The sequence below is a fragment of the Rhamphochromis sp. 'chilingali' genome, assembly GCF_963969265.1.
Source record: "Rhamphochromis sp. 'chilingali' genome assembly, chromosome: 2".
In the NCBI taxonomy this organism is placed as follows: Eukaryota; Metazoa; Chordata; class Actinopteri; order Cichliformes; family Cichlidae; genus Rhamphochromis; species Rhamphochromis sp. 'chilingali'.
In genome coordinates this window covers 10595477-10618671 of record NC_137930.1, presented here as the reverse complement: position 1 = coordinate 10618671, position 23195 = coordinate 10595477, and the positions used below count along the sequence as shown (strand labels likewise).

General features: G+C 41.5%; 1 protein-coding gene across 1 annotated transcript in view; it reads right to left on the bottom strand.

The window, feature by feature from the left end:
* Positions 1-1514: 1514 nt before the first annotated feature.
* The window catches only part of fa2h (fatty acid 2-hydroxylase), a 40139-nt gene continuing 18458 nt past the window's right edge, over positions 1515-23195 (bottom strand). Inside the window, exons 2-7 of the mRNA XM_080875907.1 lie at positions 10560-10685; positions 7384-7526; positions 5695-5795; positions 5411-5583; positions 4351-4603; positions 1515-4260 (exon numbers count right to left, since the gene is read on the bottom strand). Of these exons, the coding sequence (XP_080732033.1) occupies positions 4193-4260; positions 4351-4603; positions 5411-5583; positions 5695-5795; positions 7384-7526; positions 10560-10685 (864 nt within the window). The 3' untranslated portion in view covers positions 1515-4192. The remainder of the gene's footprint in view (positions 4261-4350; positions 4604-5410; positions 5584-5694; positions 5796-7383; positions 7527-10559; positions 10686-23195) is intronic.

Sequence of the window (23195 nt, the reverse complement as noted above, 5' to 3'; positions counted from 1 at the left end):
CCTTTAGTCAAGACCCCAGATCAATGAGGTGAAAGTGAAAGTCTAACTAAGGAAACATTAAGACTGAAGGCTTCATTTTGAGGTCAAAAGCTACTCTCTCATCCTTCAAATGGAAATTGTATTCTGTGAAATATTGTGATTGCAGCGGTGGACTGGGGCTACCTGCATTTTACTAATGGTGTTCTTGTAAAACAGGGAAGAGATTATCAGCAGATTAATCGGTAACCAATAGCTACAGAGTAGCAAAGATTAGTTAAAATGATCTCCACTGATCAAACAAACAATAAAAAGCTGCTTACGCACAACGATGCTACTCGAATTAGATTGTTATTAGGTTATAACATGGTGCAAACAGTCCATAAGTGTTAATAATTATGGCTTATATTGGCGTGACTGTCCCTGTGACAGATGGGCAACCTGTTTAGAGTGTACATGTTCCTGAGAGCCTCAGTGCACAGGACACAACCATGAACTGTGAGCTGCTGTCGAGTATCTGTTTTCTTTCATAAAACACCTTTTTTTTAAAAAAAATAAAATAAATTAGGGCAGAAATAACCCTGCACACCCTGCTTCTTGTGTTCAAATTAATCCACACATGCAGTGAATACACGGTCATTTTATTAGGTACACACTGACAGTATTAGATTGGATGCCTTTTTCTTCAGTCTTCCTGGTATATAACAACTAAGGCATGATGATCACACGGTCGCTGCAGATTTGTTGGTTTCACACCCCTAATGTGAACCTCCTGTTCCACCATGTCTTTAAGGTGCTCTGTTTGATTGATGTATGTTGGCTGTCGAGGCCATTTGAGTGCAGTGAACTGCTTATCGTGTTCAGAAAAGTAGTTGCTTAATGATTAAACTAGATGATTAAATAATTCATAGGAAGTTGTTTGGCCCCAAAGTGTACCAAAAAAACATTACTACACCACCACCCTAAAACTTTAAGACAGAAAGGATCCGTTTTTTCATGTTGTTAACGCCACATTCTGTCCGAATTTGTGTCTGAAAGTGTTGCAATAGAAATCGTGACTCATCACACAGCGCAAAGTTTTTTCACCCTTTTGGTGTACAGCTTTTGTGAGCCTCTGAATTACAACCACAGTTTCCTGTTCACAGCTGACCGGAGGAACAGAAAGACTGCGTGCTGTTCTGCTTCAGGGCTTGATGTGTTGTGCATTCGGAGATGCTCGCCTGCAAACCTTGGCTGTAAGGACTTTGAGTTACTTTTGCTTTTCTTTTAGCTCAAAGGGATCCAGATATTTTACTGTGACCGCTGACATGAACAACCACGTCACATTGAAAGTCTTTTGAACCCCCCCAAAACATCTCTACATTCAGAGGCAAAAGCAACACCTCAGTTTTTAAAATATAAGATTAAAAGATTCAAATACTCCACCCTTCATCTCTTACAATGTAATTTAAAGTCATCATCCATCATCACGCATCACGGTTGCAGAATGGAAGCCACCACAATCAGCGAATAAAAATAAAAAACTGGACAGGCCAACATCAGAAATATACAGATATTTATTTACAAATACCTTTGCATTTGCATGGACTTAAAAATTCCAAAACAAAAGTTAAGACATGAAAGTAAACAAATTTAGGAATTTTTCTTTTTGCTGCAAAATTTAGCACAAGAGAAAAATTTCACAAGTTAGAATCATATTTGCTGTTTTTCCATTCTTACCATATAAATATACATAAATAAGATCTGTTTTTTTTTTTTTTTTTAAAATTTAACTCCAACAAGTGGAATCATTTCACTTTGCCTAGCAGCCGGCACAATCATGTCTTATCATTATTATTAGAACCATCAGCATAACAGACATTAAAAACATTCTTTAGGTTCTTTTTGATGAGTTAATGCTTTCTGCACAAAGTCTTGAACATTCATAATCATCATAATCACAGCTAAAGATCAACAGATATTTGTAGACAATGACACATTTTGGTGCTAAATCAGTTAATAAATCCACTCATCTCGTCATAGTGGAAACATTTTGGGGTCCCTCAGCCCTCTTTAGGTTTACACTTCACTGTTATTGCTGCAGAGAATTTGTATAAAAATAAATGAAACAATTATTTATTTATTTTTAAAAAAAGAGGAGTATAAATGGTGTTAAGGTTCTGCATTACAAATCTTCTTGAATGGTTAAAACTCAGATGGATTAGATTACATACAGCTGTATGTACACTTTTATAAGTGGAAGTATTTATTCAAGCTAGAAAAGTAGATAAAAAATAAATTTCCTGCAGCAGCAGTATGTTCTTACTGTTCTTCAGTTATTCATGTAAAGAGTGCGAATTAAGTTTGTTCTACTTCACTTATCGGCGTTGTCGGGCATTTTTCAGGAGACATTTTGCGGATCCACCAGTCAGTGTCAAGACTTCCTGCTGTAAAGTCAGATTTGTTGATTTATCGTCATCCTAGGGAGGGTCTGCAGGGCCAAAATAAACCACCGACTTTAAAGTCGTCCTATTATGCTTTTCCTAATTTTCTGTAATATTTGTGCCGTTACAGAGGTTCGTACCCATGTGCAAGTGATCCATGAGACAGAAGCTCAGGCTTCAAACTACCCTAAACATTCAAGTTTCAGATAGCTTTCCTTTACTCCTGGCTCTGTATGATGTCATAGAGAGCAGATATCCCTTATATATATTCAACTAAGGAACACAGCTCTGAGAGGCATCCAATCAGAAGAAAGTTGGCTTTAAGAGGAGGGGATAAGAGAGCTAAGATGGTTTGTTAGTATAATGTAAATAAGCATTAGTTTGACGTGTGAGTCATGCCAAGCTACACTTGAAACATGGTGTTAGAAGTTGCATTATAGGTCCCCTTTAAAAGGAAGTAATCTCTATGTCAAGATTACTTTTAGAAAATAACACTTCCAAAAATCTGTGACCTTTGACCCCAAGATCCCCACAGCAGGAAATCAGACAGCCTGGCTTCATGCCTTCAGATTTGTCCCCCGTCACCCTGACAACCACACTCACTCTCTAACATATAGTCAACCTGACAAAATGAAGACTGTGCGATTAAAGAATCTCCTCTACTGTACAAAGCTTCATACAAAATATTATTTTTACATCTTTGTTGAATTATTAATGAGGAAAAAAATAAAAAGATGGAAATATTACAGACTTGCAAAAATATATCTCCACAGGGGTTTCAGACATTCTGAACTCTGCTTTTACATCACATTAACAGTACATGGAATTAGCCTCCTACAGTATAAACTCACTCCTGCAGATTTGGTGATAATAAGTTAAACGTATCTCAGCAAAAACAAATGTGAAACTGAAGGTTTTCCAGGCACGGCTGCTTCTTAAATCAAGCGAACCCAAATGTGGTGGAGGGAACTTTTGTGATTTGTTAGCAGCGCAACAGTTTATAGCAGCGTAGCAGAGAAAAGTGACAGTGACGAGGAATATGTAAGCTGTAGATGATGCGAAGGCGGGAAGAAGCCTTTTTCCTCAGTAGATTAAATAGTTAGCGTACTCTCTCTCAATCTCTGTCACACTTTCTCTCTCACATGCACTCTTTCTAATCATCTCTCACCCCCTCCGCTCCACCCGTCTTCAACATTCACCTACCATCTATCACTTCCTGTTACCTCTTGAACAGTGTGCGTTTGTGAGCTGTGTGAGCATTGTGCTGTCAGATTAGTAATTTTAATCACAGTTGTCCCCCTGTATGATTTTAGACTAAAAGATTAAATCTAATTCAAATTGACCACATGCATCACAAAAGAGATTTTTCTCTCCACGGCCCCCTCCCAGCTGTATGCGGCGACATTCTGAGTGGTGATCAGGTGATAGGTTGGTGTTGGTAAAGCACAGGGGGCAGATTTCTTAAATGAAAACAGAAGAAGAAGTAGTAGAAGGAAAAAATGGCACTGAAAGCCCTCACATCTTAGTGGAAATGATCACAGTGAGTAAATAGTGCAGGCAGGTTGACACACACCCAGGTGACTGAGCTTAAGGTAATATTGTGGTGCTGGTTAATGTGTTACACAGAGTATTAATGGACTGGATGCAGTGGCCCTGAAGTTCCTCCTAGTCTGTGGAAGTTATATGGCTGCAGAGATGTAAATAAGGAGTTGGGATGGTTGGAGAAGGCAGGCTGGGGGCTAAAAGAGGGTGGTTGACAAGTCCTGTGGCCCTTCGGGGGAGCCGTTTCCATGTCAGAATTTTTCATCAGGGATGGTTGTGTTGAAGGGGTGGTCCCAGAATGTGGTGGTGATCCCGAAACCTGGTGAGAAAAATAAAGATCCCCATCAGAAAAAGAAAGAAAAAACAAAACCATATTTCTTCTAAGGCCGTTAGCAAATGTAATCCTCACCTGATCTCTGGTGCTCGAAGTGGTGTTTGACGTGGTAGGCCTTCAGGCTGTACAGATATGAGCCTTTCTTCGGAGAGCCATAGTGAAGGTAGTAGTGGATCATATCGTATACGACGTAGCCGCCCAGCCCACCGACAAACACGCATACTCCGAGGATGTCTGGGAGCACGCAATGGATGGACATGTAGAAGACCGCCACTACTAAGGAGGCGAGGCCGGGAGGGAAGACCAGCCGAGAGCCGTCAAACGGAGACTGGAGAGAGAAAATAAATAAAGATTTATGTACAGTGGCCATTTTATGTCCTTTTTCCCCCCCGCAACAAAAAGCCATCACAGGTATTCATCAGACAGTAATTCAAAAATGATCAGCAAGTGGCGATATCTTTCACAGCATTTTCCTCAGCCTCTCCCAACAACTTGTTGCTGCCGTCAAACTCAGATTAGAGTCTGAATATTACAATATTTTTCTAATGTTTGTTTTTGTGAATAAAATATGGATTAGTAAGATTTGAAAAATCATTGTATTGTGTTTTTTTATTTACAGCTTATAGATAGTCCCAGAATCTTTGGAATCGGGGGGTTTGTGAGATTTTGTAGTGCGACTTTTATAGCTTCTACAGGAAAAACATCACATTTCCTAATTACACCGACTATCAGTTATAAGGTTTTACATAGAAGAAGCTAATAAAAAAAATACTCTAATTTTACAACCTAGTAAAACAGAAACTGAGATGAACAGCATTTTTCCCCACATGCTTCTGCATTGTTTATTTTAACTCTTTATTAAGCTAAGCTAAATCAGTTTCCCCCTGTGGCTTAAACTATACTGTGGTTAATGTTACAATAATTTAACTTACAATATTTGCACATCCGTAACTACTTATACTTGATATGTATTCAGTTCATAAAAGTATTTGGAAACAGGACGACGTTTGCGGCCCCCCTCCTCCCTGCAATATAAGATTACCACCTCAGCTGGTGCCATAAAGGATGATTTTAAACAAAAACAAATATTGCTTTGATGACTCACAGCTGTGACCTCAGCAGTGGTTGTTCATACCTTATGGTGCTGTCCATGCAGGAGGAAGTGTAGCGTGATGAGGTAGTAGTTATGAGCTGGTGGATTCATGTGAAAGACGAAGCGATGGATGCAGTACTCGATGAATGACCACAAGAACCAGCCCATCATAAAGAGGACAGGGAAAAAGTACTTGTGGATAGGGATAGAGAAGCCTGGGAACACACACATGCTCGGCTATAGATGGCTCAAACAGAAATGTGGACACACAAATGAAAATGAAAACACAAGTGACTGTGGCACAAACACAGGTGTGTGTGAGTTACCTGAAGTGAGGGCTAGCCTGGTGGTGCCCTGTGCCAGGGTGGTATAGCAGTGCCAGCTCAGATAAAACACAATAGGGAGCCACACAATAGGTACCCAATACCTGAAAGCAAGAGAGTGTAAGCATTAGTTCACGCTCTCACTCTGTTACTAGAGGACAGTGTATTTAGTTTACGATGTGGGCCATTAATCTGAACTGGGCCAGAATGGTGAACGACATGAGGTAAAGTTACAGGAAACGTTCTCAGTCCAGACTTTCCAGTAATTATAAAAAACATTTTGTTGTACTACATTGTTTTATTTCCCCTTCTGGTATAGAAAGGGATTTCTGTAGTAGATAATAAAATAATAATAATAATAATAATAATAAATAAAAAAGAAACAAAAATAAACAGGAACTTTATCATTTAATTGTTAATCTATTACTTAATTACTTTGGTGTAGTATGAATATGGGGTCCTTCATCAATAGGAAAAAGTTGTAAATCTTTTAAAAATACAAAATCTATGCACTTCATATTTCACAAAGTTGTCAAGCTGGCCCGACTGGAGCCTTTGCTGGGCCATTTCTGGCCCCTGGGCATTATTTTTGACACCCCTGGTGTATGGCTTTGTCCACGATGCATCAAAACAGGAAAAAGAGAGAGCAGGACGTGACCACAGGTGTGACACTGGTTAAATCGGAAATGACTGGAACCTCAGGTGAAGGTGGGTTGCAAAGTAGCTTGCAGAGGTAGGCTGAACAAGCATAAAATTGCATACATTTATAAAATTGCACTTTTCATTATAATTCAATCTTTGATCACGCCACTGAAGCAGATGTGTTTGCTTATCCTTTGGCAATCACAGAACTGCCGACAGAATTTTCAAGGTGGGAAATATTCTTTACATCAGAGCCCTCATCGTGTGGCCATTACACACAATGATTTGCGGAAACCATTGCATAAATGTTTCCATTTACTTTCCCTCAGTAATTGCTTGGCCTCCAGTAATACTGAGGAAACTTGGAGTTATTTTATTTGTTTATTTTTTTTAAACCAGGATGTATCCTTCAAAGACCACAACAAACAAGTATGCAGGACACTTTTCTTGTATTTGTGCAATACCTGCAAACACAGAAACATCCTGTCTCAGAGTAATACTGAAAAACTAGTTCGTGATTTATTAGTTCTAGGCTGGACCATTGTACCTGTATACTAGAGCACTTCACATTCGGACTGCGGGCTTATGTCTGGTTCCTACAGTATTTAGAAGTAGAATGGGAGGCAGAGCCCAGAGCTTTCAGGCCTGTCTTCCATGGAACCAGCTCCCAGTTTGAATTTAGGAGACAGACACCCTCTATACTTTAAAATCAGGCTTTGATAAAGCATAATTAGGGTTGGATCAGGTGAACCTGAATTCTCTCTTAGTTATGCTGCAATGGGTCCAAGCTTCTCTTTTCACTCCCTGTATGTTTATAAACTGCTAGTGTATTAGTCATTAGGAATTATTAATCTCTAGCTCTCTTCAGCAGTGTCTCTTTTGTCCTGTCTCCGGTCCCTCACCTGCAGCTGGTTGATATATAAATATAAACTTAATAAATAACAGTAAAATTCTGTGAAAATGTTGCACGAGTGATTGCCAAGCCTGCAAAACTGAATGTATGTTCTTATCTGATAAATGGCTAATTTTTCTTCAAGCTTCCTTTCTTACCAAGAAGTTTTAGTGATGGCCTCCATGATGGGGTTTCCAAACAGTCTGATAGGTCTGTCAACTGGTTGGTGTACCCACGCATCATATTTCTCTCTGAGGTGGCCCACCTGCCATGCCAGGGGCTTCCGCCAGTCCACCAAATCCTGCAGAAGTACAACGAAATGAAATGAGTAAAACCCGTTCTCTATACACGAGGAGGGGGGGGGGGGAATCCAAAAAGTAAAACAAAACTTCTCCAGCAGGTGGCAGCATAGAGGTAAAAACTATACTGCTCAAAGGACTGGTCAGACCAGGAAGTGTTGCATGTGAAATTTGCTTGTTGCGTGCGTGTGCATTTGCAGGTTTACTTAAGTCTAAGTGAAAGCTTTTACAAGCTTTTCACAAGTTCCCTGTGTTTACAGCCACACAGGAAATGGGCTGCCATGGTGTGTGATGCGAAGACTGTCAGGTTTCACACTATAACATTTGGAAATATCAGGTGGAATCATTCTGGTAAGGAAACAGGGTGGGAAGGAGTCCTGAGTCAGAACTTGACCTTATGGCCCCACTGGTGTGAGTTGAGAAGAGTGAAAGAGAAGCAGCAAGTCCACTCTTTAATCTTAATTTTCCTCTTAACCCTGACACTTTCCTGTGATTAGTCACAAAATGATGCTTAGTGACCATGTGATGATGACTGTGTGTGTGAGAGACACCCCTATCATGACATCAGGCACAATCACCGGACCTTTACTGTTCCGTGTGCGGCAATTAATCATGTGTTGGCTGTTTACTGCAGCAGACTGTTTAGCTACCGGACACATATCACATTGTTTTAATGGAGCTAGCGACCCTGAAGAAGCGCTGCGCTGGAACACTACCATCTCTGTTCTTTATTACCCCTGCTCATTCAAGGCATAAATACAGCTGTGAACTGCAAAAAAAATAAAAATACTTTAAGCTATCCACAGATTAGCTGCTGATACGACTACAAAGTTCAACTTTAAATAAGGGGGGAGCCAAAAAACAAAGCAAAACCAGAGATGCTGCATCTTCTGTCTCACATGCTCTCCGTTTCTTGGCATCAACTGTAAATTACTCGAAAAGCAAACGTCTAACTTGATTTAATCCCGAGGGTGAGGTTCTGGTAAGCTCACTTGCAGTCATCCCCACACTTCTCTGCATATCTATCTTTATTTTATTTTTTGATTTGTATGCTTAAGTCCCAACTAACACTGGCATCACCCGAGGCAGTTTAACTCATTGAGAAAGCTCACATCCATTCAATTGTATGCATCTCTGGTATACTATATACACAAGCACACCTTCGGGTTTGGATTTATTAAAATCAGCGTGTTGTTTTATTTATTTTGGGGGAAATTAGTTGGTAGAATTGCATCAGAGCTGTGAACACACCAGGCACAAGTATCTGTCAACACGTTGACGTTACATGTTTACATAATCTGCCCATATGCAGATCGACTTATGAACACCTGCCAAGCGAATGAAAATCTGCCTTTTCTGCTACTTCTCACTGCAGTAATTGACATACAAAACACATTTTACAGTCGTCTCTCACACATGAATAATGAAACAATGCCAGTAGAAAATAGAAGCTTCTCTTTGCCATAACAAAGTTTGGTTGTTGCTTTAACCAAAACCATATCGATGAAAAATACATAATAAATGTGCACAATAAAGTAAAGAAATGTTAAAGTCAAAAACCTTTAAAACAGAAAATGTGATTGCAGACAAACTCTTAGAGATACAAAGAGAAAGTTTAATTTTTACAACACCGTCTTGTATATAACAAGAAAAAGAAAGAAGTGAAATTGTGTTTGTCACATGCTGCAAGGAGCTTCCCACAAACAAGTGATTTCACACAAAAAGAAAAAAAAAAAAAAAAGCTGGAAGATCACATTAAATTCCACTGTTGTCATATTGAAGTGGAACCAATGACAGTAGAAAACATTGCATTTTATACTTGTACAGTCACTGAGTGTAACCTACTGATGGATATACTGGGATGACTTAAAAAAAAAAAAAAAAAAAAAAAAAAAGACAATCCAGCTAGCATTTGCTGGTTATATAAAGCCCCAAGCTCAACATTTACTCTAAATATCAAGAAGTCTGAAAATTTACAGTGGTGCTTCGCTTGCATAAGAAAAGATACAGAAACCGGTTTCTGTGTTTAATAACAGGTGAACAAAGCCAAGCCAAGTGTGAAGACATGCTTCAGATTCCTGGTGTTACGCAGCTTGCAAATGTGGACGGACTGATTTAGCTTGAGTAAAGGTGAGTATCGAACAACCAGGACATTAAAGCGGCTACGATCCAGCTTAACCAGTTTGAAAACAAAAAGCGGGCCTTTTTCTTTTTTTTAAATGAGGAAGGCTAGCACATGACAAGTGTGCTGGTGATAATAACAACATTTTGCATAGCGCAGAAACTGCATGAGTGTTGCACATGGGTACAGTTACCCATGTTTGAGATGTGTGAAGGGAGTGTCCGAGCATCAGGATTCAAGTTACTGGAAGAAGCAAACCCTCAGAATGAAGGGCTTAAACTGACAGATCCCTGTGTCACAAAAACACTGGTGTTTGAAACCGGCCTTGCAAAACTTAAGTGTGTGAAGTCAAGAGTCATGGGTCTCGTTCAATAAAGCGTTGCCTGGCAGCAGAGAGAGCGATACAGACTGGTTGAATCTGTCATTGTGGTGCTGAGCCTGTTAAAGTGGAAAAACACGTGTCAAACTGCACCATCACATGAGCATAGTTTAAATGAATGTCTGACTGTGTGTGCTTGAAGGTAGATTTCAGCACGCAGGGACAAATTCTTCTAGTATGAACATATAAAAAACACCTGCACCATTTTGAGTCTAGACTTTCAGCACTGGCTTAGATTTAGGAGTTCAGCAATGCTGCTTTGTCTTCTGTTTTGTACATGCTTGTGTCTGGCAGTGTGGGAAATCATGCAATCTGCAAACAGATGAAGCAGGGTGAATAACCAGATGGCTGTTCACCTACCCCGTCACGGGTAAGCAAATACACTTGTTAGGTCATCCTCCACCTTTTGTTTCCAGTGTCTGATCGATTGCTGCATAATTTCAGCAAAAGCACACATTGACTCAAAAAAAGATGCAGAAAAGACGCACTCTTCATTTGATCGCATATTAGCCCCGTCTCAAAACACGCACCCACCTTATCGAGGTCCACAGAGCTGCAGAGGCTGTATGGGTCGCGCTCATCCTCGTCTTTCGCCTCTGTCATCTGCTGTGCCCTTTCTCCTTCGGTCTGTTTATTGGCTTTATTTCTCACTCTCAGAGTCTGAGAAAAAAAAAAGAAGAAAAGAAAAAAGGATGCCATTAGCAAGTATAATTTATTATTAAAATGGCCTAAGCCAACCACAGATGGAGAAAGACAGATACACATATTTATAGTGCGTGGCTTATGCAAAACAGGTAGACAGCTGCACAATATAGTACCTATTACATAGGCTATGTCTCATTAAAGATATATAAATAGAACAGGAGTCAGTCTTTTTGACAATTATGGCCCATCTGCCCTTTGCCCTTTTACCTCAGCCCCATAAACCGGGTTTTAATGGTTACAGTCACGTGTGACATATACCATAATGCTTTCAACCTTCAAATCGTTTTGTATCGCTGGACATCTCCAACAAAGGATCATGCTATCACATATTGGAACACTGACAGTCAGTCATTACTTTGGTTTGATGTTTAGTTTGTGTTCTGCTACACAGAAGGAAATGCAGATATAAATGTAATACAATACGCAATACAAATGACTCAAACATATGTTTACATAATTCTTATTTAAAAAGGCACTGAAGGCACAGCTGTTGCAACTGGAGAGAAGCCATGTGGATAATGATGACAGCAGGTGATATGAATATGCAAGGAGTCCAAAACCATCTGAGTGTTTTGCTGATCAGATTTGTCCTCTGATTACTGACATCCAAAGATGAGCTGTAGCTAATGCAGACACAGTGCTGAAGATTTATAAAAGCACAACAGATGTTTTGTGTAGTGCATCATTTACTTTTAAAGAAATGGTAAATGGCCTGTATTTGTATAGCGCTTTTACTAGTCCCCCCTAGGGACCCCAAAGCGCTTTACACACCTATCCACCCATTCACACACTGGTGGAGGCAAGCTGCAGTTGTAGCCACAGCTGCCCTGGGGCAGACTGACAGAAGCGAGGCTGCCATATTGCGCCATCGGCCCCTCTGGCCATCACCAGTAGGCGGTAGGTGAAGTGTCTTGCGCAAAAACACAACGACCGAGACTGTCCGAGCTGGGGCTCGAACCGGCAACCTTCCGATTACAAGGGGAAACTCCCAACTCTTGAGCCACGATCGCCCTCTTCATTATCTTCATTATAAAGAATAAACATGTGTCCTGGTCTTCATCACACCATTCTTGAATATTTTGCCAGAGCCAAATTGTGACACAGCACATAACCATCTGATATTGATATCTCTTCTACCTTATATGAGTTGGAGCCAATTAATGACTGATAGGCTTGCGTAATATTTTTTTTTTGTTTTTTTTTTGTTTTTGTTTTTTTAATTGATCAAGATGCAAAATGCAAACAACAAGAGGTCACATGACAAAGAAATAAAAAAGGAAAAAGAAAAAAAAAGGACAAAAAGGTCTGTGATAGACTGATGTTCTGTCAACAAAGCCTTGATTAGTCAAATTAATTGATTTATGCAAAACTGCACTAAGCAACAAACGGACAAAAACCCACAAAAAGATACATTAGCTCTTTCCCATGAAAATAAGAGCAGCTTGGCCTTTTAAAGCCACCTGCCAAGTCTTCATGCAGTAGACTGTGGGCAGATTATCCTTGCGGCCTTCATAAAAAAATTAGAATGCATGTCAAGTTACATTCTGTTTGTATGAAGTCAGCTCTGGGAATTGTCGGATTAACGCCCTGTTCTGATCGACAGCCCACGTCAGTCAGGTGAAATATTCATCAGCTGGTTGGAGTCACACATAAGGCCTCCTATGGTTTGTTACTAACATCGCCTTGGCAATTCAACACCTACAGAGGCAACGCTACACCCCCTCCCCCCATTATCACACCATACTCATCCTGAGAGAATAGTGTTGAAGTTGTAGCTCACCCTGAACTAGCAGAGCTCAATGTTTCTTTAACTTGATTTTCACATTCTCATCTTCGTGACTCTCGCTCGCGCCTTATTTTATATTACAATAAATCATCGTATCTGTGAATTTACAGCCGGTAACAACCTTCCACAGTTTTTTTTTTTTTTTTTTTTTTTTTAAATTAAAACAGCAGAAATATTATAAACAAGCCAAATCCTTTAAGCCAGTTTCATAAAGAAGTTGGTGGTTATGACCAATGTGGTTCAGATATGAGAATACTCGTGACGCTAATTAGAAGCAGAAACTAACAGCTTATAGCTGCTACCACGCCTCCATTTTTTAAAAAAAATCTCTCTCTCTCTCACACACACACACACACACACACACACACACGTAATGGCGAAAGCAATAAACAGACACACCCTCTGTATCTGCAGCAGCCATGGCCTACGTGAAACAGTGAGCAATGCAATGTTTATTGAGCGCTACCTCGTCCCACTTTATACATATGATCGAATAAATGTGACTCAGGCCTTGTTCCGTCAGTGAACCCTGCAGGTGTGGTGAGCTCAGGGTGAGGGTGGCCATTACTGCGAATGTAAATTTTCCACCAGATTTTCATTAAAATGGGAGGATCTGCGGCCTATTTTTGGCAAGGATGAGGTTAGTGATCCTGGATAAGCTGCTGCAGGTTTACAGAGCCTGTATTTGTTTGTGCTAGAAATAAATACAAAAGGTCAGGAAATAAACAATTCTTTCCCCTTTTCTTTTTTAAATGTTCAAAGCTTTGGTGTCGCTCTGTTCTGGGAACCTCTCATGTACATTCATGGAAAGCCAAAAATCAGGGAGATCAGCACCAGGATACCCTCAGAGGGAAAAAGAAAAAGAAATGACAATGGCCAAGTCACAAAAAGCATGAAATTGAGGAACTGGGGTTGATGTGGGCTGCAAAGCGGCTTGCAGAAGGACTCAGTACAGAGAACAGGTGATCAGAGTCACGCCCAGTGTGCAGGAACTAACAATGTGTTAGATTTTTGACTCAACTGGGCTTTTACAGATGATTTTAGACAGCAAGTCTGATGTGAAAAAAGAAACCAAAAACTAAACAAAAACTGTGCTTGAAAAACATAAATGACACCCAGCTCCCCAAAACGTAAAAAAATACTACCTGCATTTTCATGAAAGTAGCTTAAAAATCCCCCCAAAAAGCAGGCAGATACTCATTCATCTGGTTACTAAGCAAAACCTCACTAAATATGCATCAATATTTACCAACTTTTAAAATAAATATAATATTACCTGTTCAAGTCTCGGTCAGCAGGTAATGCAAACACACACCTCACGTTCATGCCTTGACAAATACATTCAAACCTTCACATACCGCTTTAAAGTAAATTGTTTTTAGTAAAGACAGTACACAAACCCTACATGTGAACCCTCTATTACATAACCCCCTAACAATAAATCATACCCACTGTGGAACTCAGCACCACACACCACAAACATATAAGTACACAGGAACAATGCTCGCATTAGAGCAGCAGAGGATCTTTTAGTTTCAATCCTCCAGTTGAGATTCAAGTCATCATTTTTGTAAGATCAGTAAACCCAAGTCAACTTTATACTGAAAAAGAGAAATTCTGTATAAATATACACATGTATATTAGGGGTGCAACGATACACAAAATTCACGGTTTTGATCGGTTCGATACTTTGGTGTCACGGTTCGATATTTTTTCGATAAAAAGGCATGAACATTTTTTTGTAATTTGCCATTTATTACAATTATAAATATATATTTTAACTCAAAAGTACAGTTTTTAAATTTAATGTTGCTGAAACAACAAAATAATAAATCTGATCGAGAAATCACTCATCTTTGGAAAAGAGAGTTTATTACAGAGAAATGGCTCTTTCCAAAATAAAAGCTATACTATACGCTATATTCTCAGCAGCATATTAAACATATCAGGTCCCCATACGGAGAATCATGGCTGTCTAAATGACTCGGGTAAAGTTTGTAGCATGCGTGCTTGTTGTTTTTGTCTGCTTCCACTTGTCTTGCACTAGGATAATGTCGGTGTTAATGTGCAGTCATATTCATTGTGTTCCCACTAGTGCTGTCAGCGTTAATCTCGTTAAAATGACATTAACGCCATAATGCGGCAAATCTCCGTTAACGAGTTACCGCGGATCGCCCCGTGCGTGGGGCTGGACGGCGTCAACACGTTAAGAAGCTAACTGCACTAACGCACTAGTTCCCACCAATTGAGCATTGCGTGGTACATCCGAGATACTGTTTTACTTTTGTCCATGTCTGTGAAGGACCCCGGCCCACGTAGACCGCGAAGGCCGGGTCCTCCAAAGGATGCAGCCGACGTTTTGGGACACAGCTTCAGTTTCGGGTAGCGTTGAGGCAGTAGCCATGTTGCAACGAGCTTAGCTTCTGTCTTGCTAGCTCAGTGGATCTGCGCTTGACAGTGCAGCCTAGGCGGAGTAGTCGAACGAAGATCCACTGAGCGCTCAACAGAAAATTTTGTATTGTTCAATACATATGCGTACCGAACCGAAAGCACTGTATCGAACGGTTCAATATCGATACGAGTGTTGTTGCACCCCTAATTAATAAATTACACGTGTGTGTGCGTGCGTGCGTGCGTGCGTGTACGTACACACACACACACACACACACACACATATATATATATAACAGTAATCTTTACTCTTACAAAAGTGTAATTTAAGCTGTTTACAAAACATCTGATCAATCGATATGAGAAGTTATGGAATAAAATAACAGCATTTCATGTTTGTTTAATAGCTCAAAACCAGCTGCTAAACAAGAGATAACATCAAACTTCCTGCAGTACATGCTAATCTCAAACTTGCAAACAAAGTGAGTGGATGACAGACTTGCTATTAACGTCATCAACAAACAACATTACATTCATGTTGTGTCTGTTTGCTTCTTCTTCTTGGCAATAAAATGGAACAGCATCAACAGGCTAGATGAACAGGACAAGCGTGATACAAAACAGTCAAACTAAAGCGGTCAAATTTGTGCAATGGGCATGTACCAAACCAAATTTAAGAATAATGTGGAAAGTCTCAAGTTCTTTTGTCCTGTTTGACACTAAATTACTTAGGATGTGAAAGAAAGGTGTAGTACTCGGCAGTTCTGACAGTTACATACTCGGAACACTTGGGGTTTTTTTCCCCCCCTCTTTTGTAAGGTGAAACACACAACCCTATACTAGTAAATAACTGCTATTTAGTTCAGTTATACTTATCATTGCTACTGTTAAATAAGAATTCAATTTAGATCAGAACAACAGTGTTCAGTCTTAAGACGCAAATGAAGTCAAGACATGAAATTTGTCTTGTTTAACCATGAAACATCAAATCAATAACATGGATAGTCTGATGACTTTTCCTGGAGTTATTCACCAGTAATCTTTAAGCACTGAAGGTGTAAATGAGGATAAAACTTCACTAAACCAACTGTAATGATTACCTTTTATGATAGCAAAAGCAAAATGTGCGAAGCCATCAACGGCTTTAACATTCACCTTTGAGAGGCGTCACATGGCAGCTTGGTAGCCAACAAAGGACATTTCTGTGACACAGGAAAGAGCAGCGACAGTAAGAGTGTGCCAAGGTGAGCCTTTGAGGTTTTGCATAGTAATACAAAACAAAAACAATAGCTATTAGGGAAATTTAAAGCCACAGCGCCATAGTTACAAGGTGTCCCTCAGGCTGTTCATCTAACAAGTCGCCAAAGTTTCGCTTTGTTTGCACACCTGACTTGGAATAACCAAGACAGGAAGCAATTCAGCAATTAACAGAGTGGTCACTATTATTTATAGCTAAATGACCTCACCTTTAAACTGTATCTTTTAGACAGAAAAACAAAGTGAATTTTACATTATTCTTTTAACATTGACAAGAATGCCCCTCACACTTGATACGTGTACACACTTAAATGATAAGTACTCTCAGTGCAGACTGCGCAATTTCCTTTGTTGTGTATTTGATATCAATCGCCTTATTTCTCGTGGCAGACTAAAAAAAAAGATCACAGGTCCTGTTGCCATTGAGCAAGCAAATATGGTTTCCCTCAAGCAAATAAAACATATGTGCCATTTACCTGAAACAAATAAACAAAACCCCCATCTAGGCTGCAAGCGACCTACTTTAAATTAGTCTGAAACAACACAGTGAAACCACAACAGTCTTTCGGAATGCAACTGAAAACTATGAAGAGATGTGGCGTCTCTTTGTGGTTCTACTTTTCCACTTAAGGAAAGACATCCCTAATATCTAGACATTTGTTAATCACATAAATTTTAAACAGAGCACCGAAAAAGAGACATGCATCAACTCTAATAACCCAAACTTTCACACATTAGGACTTGAACAAATACCAAAACTATAACTTCATACAATCCAGTTTTGTTCTCTCATTTTTCATCCATGATTAATGAATCTGCTTGTAGTTTTATTGTATTCATAACAATTTCTAACAAGCACTGAGGGGTAGTAATTTTATGGTACACAAAACCTTAAAAATGTTAACGACATCTGCATCCACAAAGAAATCTGTTTACTTAGTTTAAGTCAAAACCCCATCCAAAGACAAGAATACATTAAGTAAAAAAAAAAAAAAATTGAGCCATTTAGTGTTGGTGGGTGACGATTTCAAGGCAAAATTAACATTAAGTTCCACCAGGAAGTGAAGGAGGAAATTACATACTTGAGCATACTTGTAGACCAATGTTCATACCATGGATGCTGTAAAACCACTATATCTAAATATTGGTTGGTTCACAGTAAACTGTGAAATGAAATTTTCAACTAAACATCGCTATGTATATTTAAGAGACTGTTTTCTTTGACTTTCCCCATTTGGTCTCAGCGAGCTGGACGTATCCACAGTGTTTTGGGTTTTTAGTAGAATTATAGAAATAATATGGCTCTGTGTGACACAGACTCAAAGATTAATAACATACTATAGTTACACACTCTGTTACTTAGCACTAATTAGCAGTTATGTGCATCTGTGCGTTGCTAACCAAGCTTTCTAGCATTAGTCGATAACTTGGCACTACAGCCAAAAGTTAACCTCACATACCAGCACTAAGACTGCCCAAAACCAAAACAATTTTTAAATATAGAGTTGCTAGAGGGAGATGATTCCCAGTGTCCACCCCTAAAAGGAGCAAGGCAGTATTAGGAATTCTACTCATTGCATGAGGACAGATACAGTCACATCAGAAGCTCTAAACCCCATCATGAGAGTGTGGTGAAGCTGATCGCTGTTTAACCAAAGAGGAACAGCAGTCACAAGCCAACTCAGAGTTCCTCTTTGCTTTGTACTCAAACTGTACTGATTTTCCACTTTGGTTAAAATACTTGTGGCTTAACTATAGGAATCAAATGTATGTAATGCAAATTAGTTTTACTCAGGTAAAGGTTCAAAGAGGGTTGGGACTAAGCAACAAAGCTGCGCTAATCTCCTGATTAACACTTCAACCCCAATGCCTTTTCTCCTCCACTCAAGGTTCAAGGTTCTTTATTTGTCACATGCATAGTTATACAAGTATAACACACAGTGAAATGTAGCCTGACATGCTCCTAGACATGTGCAAAAAAATTGGGGGGGGGGGGGGGGGGGGGGGTGTAGAGGAAGTATACATACACACACACACACACACACACACACACACACACACACACACACACACACACACACATATTGGGTGAATGTGCAGTAGTAGCAGCAAGCAGGTGAATTCTGTACATTAATATGAATAGACATCTGACTATTTTACAGGATAGACAATATAAACATATTTAAAATTAAAGGAATTGAAATGTACATTGTGCGTTGGTTTAGTGTCTGGAAGAGTCCTGTCTCAGTCAATTATAGATGATGTGAGAGGGCAGGTGTGTGTGTTTAGGGCACGGATGGCTTGGGGATAGAAGCTCCTCTTGAGTCTCTCTGTCCTTGCCCGGAAGATGCGGAACCTTCTACCAGATTGCAGAAGTTGGAACAGTTTGTTGCCAGGATGGGACGGGTCCTTCAGTATCTGCGCTGCTCTAGTCCGGCATCTCCTGGTGTAGGTGTCCTGAAGCGGGGGGAGAGCAATCCTGCAGCAGCGTTCTGCTGTATGGATCACTCTCTGGAGAGCTTTTTGGTCCTTCACACAGCTGTTCCCAAACCACGATGTCATGTTCTGTGCGAGGATGCTCTCCACAGCGCCTGTATAGAAAATCCTGAGGATCTTTGGGGAGACCCTGAACTTCCTCAGTTGTCGTAGGTGATACAGGCGCTGCCTAGCCTTTTTGGTCTGGACCTGAATGTGGGCAGCCCATGTCAGGTCTGAGGAGATGTGGACACCAAGATACTTGAAGGACTGCACCCTCTCCACTGGAGCTCCATTGATGATAATGGGCTTGTAGTCTCTGTGCTGACCCCTTCTGAAATCCACCACCAGCTCCTTGGTCTTGCCGACGTTCAGCTGGAGGTGGTTGTCCTGGCACCACGATGCCAGATTCTTCACTTCATCCATGTAGGCCGTCTCATCGTTGTTGGAGATGGCACCCAACACCACTGTGTCGTCAGCAAACTTCACAATGGTGTTGGAGCCATGGGTGGCCACACAGTCTGAAGTGTAGAGGGAGTAGAGCAGTGGCGAGAGGACACATCCCTGAGGTGCTCCTGTATTGATGGTGATGCTGTTGGAGAAGCACCTGCCCACCCTCACCACCTGAGTTCTGCCAGTGAGGAAGTCCAACACCCATGCACACAGACGGCTGTTAAGTCCCAGATCCCTCAGCTTTGTGAACAGTCTGCAGGGCACTATTGTGTTAAACGCTGAACTGTAATCAACAAACAGCATTCGCACATAGTTACCCTATTTGTCCACATGGCTGAGAGTGGTGTGTAGGACGTGGGCGATGGCATCCTCTGTGGATCTGTTGGATCTGTAGGCGAACTGCAGCGGATCTGTGGTGTCTGGGATGGAGGAGATGATGTTCTTCAGCAGCCTCTCAAACACCTTCATTACTACCGAGGTCAGTGCAACTGGCCGGTAATCGTTCAGGGATGAGGGTTTGCGGTTCTTGGGCACAGGGATGATGGTGGATCTTTTGAAGCATGTGGGGACCACAGACTTCGCCAGAGACTCGTTGAAGATGTAAGTGAACACACCTGCTAGCTGGTCAGGACAGCAGCGCAGCAGACGTCCGGTGATGCCGTCTGGCCCCGCCGCTTTCCTTGTGTTCACTCTCCTCAGTGCCGCTCGGACGTCATGCTCCGCGATGCTGGTCACCGGTCTCTCGCTGATGACGTCACTGTCCTCGGTAGTCAGGCGGTAGATAGCATTAGCCGCCTGGCTAACCTCGAAACGGGCGTAGAACTGATTCAGCTCGTTGGTGAATGCAGAGTCAGCGTTGATCAGCGCAGTGTCCCTGGCTTTGTAGTCCGTAATGGTGCGTAGTCCGTGCCACATACTCCGTGTGTCGCCCTGGTGGAAATGGGACTCCACACGTTCCCGGTACCGGCATTTGGCATCTCTCACCGCGCGCCGCACGCCGTATGAGGCCGCTTTGTAGGCGCTCATATCGCCAGTGGCGAGACCCGCGTTGTAGGAGGCGGTCCTGGCGTTTACTGCAGTGCGGATCGATCTGTCCATCCACGGTTTCTGGTTTGGGAATGTGGTGACTCTCACAGTGGGGATAATCTCCTCCGCTAGCATATTGACGAAGCATACTGCTACTTCCGTAAACTCGTTGATGTCGACTGCGCATGCTCTGAACATGTCCCAGTCGACGTAGTTGAGTGCGTCCTGTAGCGTAGCTTCTGATTGGGCAGTCCACCGTTTTACCTCCCTCGTGGTTACTTCTTCCCTCCGTATGCTTTGTTTATACTGGGGGATGAGGAAGATGGCGTTGTGGTCAGACTTCCCAAAAGCCGGGTGTGAGACAGCTTTGTAGCCCTGCTTGTATGGCGTGTAGCAGTGATCCAAAATTCGATCCCCTCTCGTTGGACACGAGACATGCTGGTAAAAGTTTGGCATGACTTGTCTGAGGTTCGCTTTGTTAAAGTCCCCTGCTACAATGAGGGCTGCGCCCGGGTCCTTGTTTTGAAGCGAGCTCAGCACATCATGTAATTCGGACAAAGCCATACCTGTGTCCGCTTGGGGTGGGATGTAGACCGCCGTGGCGATGACCAAGGTGAACTCACGGGGCAGATAGAAAGGGCGGCACTTAATGCTCAGGAACTCCAGATGTGGCGAGCAGCCGCTGGAGAGAGTAGAAATGCTCCTGGCATCACACCACTTTCTGTTTACCATGAAACACACTCCCCCACCTTTGGTTTTGTTTGACTCTGCCGTTCTGTCCGCGCGGAGCACAAAGAATGAATCCGACGGAGTTACGGCCTGGTCCGGCACGGTGGGGGTCAGCCATGTCTCCGTGAAGCACAGAATGTTGCAGTCCCTCATGTCACGTTGGAAGGTGACCCTTGCTCTTAGGTCGTCGAGCTTGTTCTCCATGGATTGTACATTGGCCAGTAGGACACTGGGCAGTGGTGCGCGATGCGCCTGCTGTCTCAGTCTGTTCCTAATACCAGCGCGTTTCCCCCGGCGCTTCTTTGTTCTGCGCCTCGGATGAGCGGCCCGTACTTTGTTGTTCTCCGCGCCGCGTAGAATCTCTGGCGGCCAGGAAGGGTCGGGTTTAAAAGTGTCCAAGATTAGATGTGCAACCTTGGCACCGATGTTTATAAGTTTGTTTTGTTTGTTTACTCGCTTTCATACATTTCAGGGAGGTCAGTAACTGATTGTCCATCTTCAGTTGTATCTATGGAGGAGTGCCTATGTACACACCACAGGCCTTAAGAGAGACAATGGGTAGTATGCCTGCAATGTTGATATGACTTTCACCCATTAGAACATCAAGAATGACACCTATTGACTGCATTATAAAGAAGCAGGACACTTAAGACCTGGCATTACTGTTCTGTCTTATACAATGGGCATACAGCAAGCTTACATATACTCACAACATATATTCTAAACCACCAGAAATCCTTTGAGGCCTTTTTTTAAACCCCAACCCCCAAACTTCAAGCCAAAGCTCATGGAGATCATAAGCTCAGACTAGCCTCTCATGATAAGATGAGAATGGTTCAACACTTCAGAAAGAAAACTCAAAGATTGAATAATCTTATTTAATGGAGGGAATGAGATAGAGGAGTAACACATAAGCAGCGCTCTGTCCCAACAGGAGGAGGAGAAATCTGCAAGAATGACAGACCAAAAAAAACAAACAAAGGAGATGTTTAGAGTGGGGTGTAAATGTGGCCTGGTACCAACACAACACTGAAACTATAGTCAGGGGCCATGGGGAGAGAGGGAGGAGGAGAAAGGATGGGTGGGTGGATGAGTTAAATGAATGTGGTGAGAGGGAATTAAACATTTTGAGGGCTGCGAGGGGCACAAAGGCTTATTATATCTCCCCTTATGTTACAATAATGGACGCACACATTAAAACAGGGCCAAAGATAACAAGATTAGCATATGTGCAAATAAATCCTCCTTTACAAGCCTGATTTCAGACAGTTTAACTCTTGGCTCTGTATGAGTGTGAATAATTTTCTTCAGATCGGCTCCCCTTTGCAAACGGAACAACAAGTGGGTGGAGCTTCTGTGCTAACAACCAGAAATCAATGACATCATATAGAGCCAACAGAACAAACAAACCTTATAACAGGGTTTTTCAAGCACTCTGAAGCCTGAGAACATATGCTGACCTCACAATCTGAATTTTTTACCATTTTCAGTATGAGGCTGTGCCACTGTAACAGTATATACATATATAACAAAGGATAGGCCCCGTTTAAGGCAGCAGATCCACAGGACAGCTTTTATAACCACTGGTCTCTAGTTACAAAGCAGAAGGAGGAGGGCGAGTCAGCGCAATTGGGGAGGCTGATGGGGTTTATTACATCCAGAAAGATAGTATAAAGATTAAGCAGGGCCCTAGAAAACCTCTGCCATCAAAAAAATAAAACATTTAGATTAAACATTTATTATTGCTTATATCTTCTTAAATTTTATGACCCTTCCTGATTCCACATCAGCCACTCTAAACCTGTGCACAGAAAACAAACTTTCTTGTACCATTTACGATTCACGTCAGGCAAGTCAGAACAAAGCACGCAAAAAATAAAAGTGAGAATTATTGTCATGGAATTAAAGGGTATGTAAAAAACACTGTGTGCCCCACATATCTCACGAACAACACACCCCAACTTTATGTCCAGTATGGGGACTAAAAGTCTGAGGGCAGCCTGGGAAAACCTGAAGCGGAACCTGATAAGCGAGCAGTTTATTCTGAAAAACTGTACCTGTGCAAGAGCTTTGTGACCATTGTGTGGGCGTGTGTTTGAACATGTATGTGAGGGCGTGTCAGGTGCCGTTGCCTAGTAGAATACACGTGTAAAGGCTGAAGTTCAGCAGAGGGTTTGATAACACTGAAAAGGCCGTGAGCTCTGAATCCTGATGATCACTTATCTGCAATCACTCACACATTTTACAGAAAACCTCAAGTAAATTATTTACTTGATAATCCAATAGGAACGATGGAGCTCATCTATGCTTCAGATTTTAATCAGGGACACGGTATAAAACCTGTGACC